The 4,450-nt window shown below is 38.9% G+C and overlaps 1 protein-coding gene across 1 annotated transcript; it reads left to right on the top strand.

Annotated features, from left to right (window-relative positions):
* Positions 1-1,022: 1,022 nt before the first annotated feature.
* On the top strand, positions 1,023-2,271 carry LOC138005422 (P2X purinoceptor 7-like). Its single transcript, XM_068851653.1, has 3 exons — positions 1,023-1,257; positions 1,620-1,689; positions 2,052-2,271. The coding sequence occupies exons 1-3, from the start codon at positions 1,023-1,025 to the stop codon at positions 2,269-2,271; spliced, it is 525 nt and encodes a 174-aa protein (XP_068707754.1).
* Positions 2,272-4,450: the final 2,179 nt, after the last annotated feature.

Genomic DNA, 4,450 nt, shown 5'->3' with positions numbered 1-4,450 from the left:
TCACAAGCGCTGTGGACCTTAAAGTGGATGAATTGCCGACGTAATTGCTGGTAATGATGTTTCAAGGTGTAGAGAGGCCAAACACGACTCCTATTGGTCGAGATAGGAAATTCAAAGACCTCAGAGCTTTGCCAAACGTGCCAAAGTTAATTGACTGTTACTAGATATAGGCATGATAACATGAACTTGACTTAAAGGCCTATTTCCACCCTGAATGCATTGTGCCTCCCTCGTGAGTTTTGTGTATCACAAAATTCGAAGAAATCTTCAAAAGCTTTTCAGAGTCATCTTTGTCCATAAAAGCAATCCGTCAATAAATCTTTTACGTCTTGATTCTCTAGTTATCTATACGTTCTCTAGTTATCATTTTTTACTTGTATTTCTATATTTGTTTAAAATGATTCGGATTGCTGCAGCGGACACGTTTTTCTTGCTGCTGTGACAAAGCTACTCCTTTATAGAAGATACCTGGTAATAAAACCACACAAACTGGTGGGGAAAAAATAGTTGGCCAATTAGAATACACTATTCAACAATAGCATCACCCAACTAGTGGAATAATGCAAATCCTGCATTTTAATTGGCTACGCTACTAGTAATTAGTAATAGTCCTCGAGTAGCGAAATTCGCCGGTTTGGAGAACCTACCAAAACAATGGCGGCCGCTTCGCGTTTTGTGGAAATTTCAAAGGAGTTTTTAGATAATTTATTGGATAATTCCATCCCGGAAAAGACCAAAAGGGCAACAAAGTACGGGATGAAGATCTTTAAAGGAACCCTCCACTGTTTTTACAAATATCGCTTAAAATGTTCCAAATGTGATTATTAATAGACCTGATATAAAAAAAATGCCTTACCTAGCGAACTGATTTTCTTTTCGATTTTCAAAGAACAGCCTTTCAGCCACTTCGAACTTCCGGCGGCCGCCATCTTGAATAGCGCGCAGTGCACTGTGGGCTGATGACGTATCGTGGTTGCTCGCTGCAATCTGCTGACCTGATCCATGCTGTGTTTATTGTAAACATGTCGCAGATTTCGCCGTATCAGTTTGAGCCGGAGTATTCTTCTAGCGAAGAACAACCACAAAGTGCCGCAGAAGAAGAAGAAGGAGAAGAAGAAGATTCAGTTTCAAATGAAGGAAACGAGAATCGCCGGTCAAACACGTCTTGGTGCTCATGTGAACGATGTGTTGCAATGCCGAGTGAAAAAGAATGCGTTTGCTGTAAAGAGCTGACATTTTTGTCCAAAATTGTTGAAGGTACACTGCAATGTATATGTAAAGAGGTCATCGATGCTTTTTTTTCCCGAAAAGCCGTGTTTCTTAAGCTATTTTTGTATAAACAAATGAGGTGGTAATAAATCTGTGGTAATGGAATTAAACTGTTGTTAATTTCTTTGTTTTGAGATTGCTCGTTCATAAAGGCCATTTGATTCTTTAGAAATTTAATGTACAGAGAACGTTTTCTGTACTGTTAGAAATAACCATTTGTGGCCTGATCCCATTATAGTATAAAATTCGTCAGAAAGATCGAACTAACTTAGCTGTTGTCCCGGACATTCCGTCCTAGACCTGTCTTGAATTACTTCACACGATAGTTTTGAGGCGGTGTGCCTCAACAGAGATGTACTATGGACCGCTTTGGTCAGCTTGCACGATCGTGAAAGTGCCGGCCTTCCTGATAGGGAACAAGTATCTAACAGGTGTGTTATCTTGTGTAAAAATCTAGTTTATCAAACGACTTAATCGGTTGTTGCTTTTTAGTGAGAAGACAGATTGCTCATCCAGCAAATTCAACAACATAAACAAAAGTAATATTTTTATTTAGGATGATAAATGATGTTCCAGAAAATGCTTCAGACAACTGTTATTAACAGGACACTACTGCAATATATTTATAAGTGATATTCATTACAAAAGAAAAAGTAAAAATGAAATCTGGTCAACACATTGCTGTACCTTCACTCAAGTTAAGCTTAAAATTAAGCTTTTATTTATTGGCAAACATAGCTCACAATATTTTTCTCCTCATTTTGGAAAATTTTCTTATTCAGGTCATTGCGGTATGCTGCATACAGGCAGTTTACCTGGTGGGCCCATGGCTACCTTGGTAAAAACATTCGCCGTGTAATACCATCTTGTGCTGTAAAAAAAATCAGAGCTACATTTCCCGCACCAGATGGCATGTACACAGGATACATAGCAGGAGATGATGATGACAGCTCATTTGACAGTGAGCTTGATGAAGCATGGAGAGACTTTTTAAATATATAAAAAATTTTCACTGTAAAACAATATTTTAATCAGATAACATGTATCTTCAAGGAACTTAATTATATTTCTTTTAACAAAGAGAAACGATTTTGTAAATTTTAAGCAAGAGTCTATGATAGTTTACAAAGAACATTGACATATTATGTTGCTCTATCTTGATTGGTTCATTGGATCATCTTTGTCATTTGAGATTAGCCAGGTAAGAACTTAGGGTTTTGGTTTTCCCACACTGAAATGAAAATTACTCAATAAATATATTTATAAGTGACCCTGTATTAATAAATTTGCACATGGAGTCTAGTTGTAGGTTAAACTATAGCTAGCAGAGGAGCTAATTCTTCTTAAATCTAGATAACCGGACTCTTGCTTCAATAATGTCATTCCGATTAGGCCTTTGTAGTGGTGCCATAACCCCAGACCTATCTTTGTGCTTAGGGGCTGGCTTCTTTCCTGATGCTGCCAACAAAAATGCTGTTTGCAGCATGTCCTCAACATATTCATAGGACTTCTCTTCCAGGACTGGTTCAGCTCCAAATCTCTTGGACACCTTGTTCCAGGAGATTTTAAATCTAGGCTCCCCCTGACATTCGCCAGCTTGGATGATGGCCTAGTTTGAAGTAAAGTATGTATATTAATAAACCTTTCTTTCATTCATTAACTGATTTGGAGTATGAGTTACACAAAATATAATTTCTGCTCTTTCACAAGCCATCTATTAATTTATCCACTGCAGAAGGGGGAAAATCTCAAGAAGCTTACCTGTGGTCTGTTAACGTTGTTGTTGTGGTCAAGTGCTGCCAACATAGTAGCAACTTTCATGACATCATGGGTGAAGTGTTGCAGCTTTGGCAAGTACTTGAGGTACATTGAATGATACACTTCTAGAGCTGTGGTGTGCACAAACTGTGTGAGGTGGATGATGTCTTTCAGGAGAAGCTTATCTTTAACAATGTTTACAAGTGCTGTATGTGCTGCACTACCAGGCTTGAGCCACTTCTTCTTGCGCTGCTGCTCTGGTGAAAGTGGTGGATGGTCACACTTGTGGAAAGTCTTGTTTCCTGGCCAACTGTGCCTGTTTGTCACGTGGTGCATTACTGATAACCATTTCTCTCGCAGTACTTCTGGATCTTTATTGCAGCTCTCCACGCACCACCACAAATGGTTGACAATGGACGGAATCCACGGTGCAAGGTCTGAGCAACCAGACTTTTTAGATGCTGCAGATAACTTCTTACTGACTGTCTTAGCCAGATGCCAAGGATCAAACTGGTGATCTATGTTTGCATGGTTTACTCTCATTTCCTTCTTTATTTGAGTGTGTCTGTCAGTTGATATCAATTTGACCTCAATGTCATTAGCCTCAATGTTTGCTAAAGTGTCAACAAATCCCTTTTTCTCCATTTGATTAGAATTAGCTACTTGAGACACAGATACCACATTGAAATCAATGACTTTTTGGCTTGTTACATCTAAAAATGTATAAGTGCAATACTTTGCAGAATGTCCAGGACTGTCACAGCGTCCATCACCAGCTAAAACAGCACCACCTTCCCTGTCCTTCAATTCACTGAAAATCTCCTGTTGTTGCTGCTGCCATGTCGTTCTTACAACAGGAAAGATGTACTGTTCTCTAATGTTGAAATATGTTCCCTTACCAATGAATTTAAGATTTATCAACTTTGACAGTGCCGCGAATTTCGAGAAGGGAATGCCACAAAAAAAGATCCCAGCTGTGAAAAGCAGATTTCCAGCACCTTTTATATTGGCCAATGGTGGCTGTGATTGCCACAGGTACTCACAGTTATTGATGCAAGTTAGTTTTAGAGAAAGCTGAGAGCCTTCATTTTCAACTTCAACAGTGCTCTCAGGTATTATTAGAGAGCCACACTTAGGACAAAATCTTAATAACTCTTTCAATTGCTCCTCATAAACCATGAAAACTCGTTCTTTGTAAGTGTTATGTGTGCATGCGTTTGCACTGTCACTATTAGATTCTTGTGAGTCCTGAGAGCTGCATGTACCGAAGCCATCTTCATTTTTTAAACTTGGAGTATATTGTGAGCCACTGGTGGCTGTTTCTTGAGAAAAAATTATGTCCATGGGTTCTTTAACTTCTAGCTCCATTTCAGAATTCAGTTTTACACATTCACTTCTTTGACACCTGACAGGGGGAGCATCA

The sequence above is a fragment of the Montipora foliosa genome, chromosome 6 (assembly GCF_036669935.1).
Source record: "Montipora foliosa isolate CH-2021 chromosome 6, ASM3666993v2, whole genome shotgun sequence".
Classification (NCBI taxonomy): domain Eukaryota; kingdom Metazoa; phylum Cnidaria; class Anthozoa; order Scleractinia; family Acroporidae; genus Montipora; species Montipora foliosa.
Note: the sequence above shows the minus strand (reverse complement) of the source record. Positions and strands in the feature narration are given on the sequence as shown.

Excerpts from the sequence above, each read along its gene's own strand:
- LOC138005422 (XM_068851653.1), top strand. The coding sequence starts at position 1,023 with ATGTCGCAGATTTCGCCGTATCAGTTTGAGCCGGAGTATTCTTCTAGC. Across the intron at positions 1,258-1,619 it reads TTTGTCCAAAATTGTTGAAG|AGATGTACTATGGACCGCTT; the intron begins GTACACTGCAAT and ends GTGCCTCAACAG. Across the intron at positions 1,690-2,051 it reads GCCTTCCTGATAGGGAACAA|GTCATTGCGGTATGCTGCAT; the intron begins GTATCTAACAGG and ends TTTCTTATTCAG.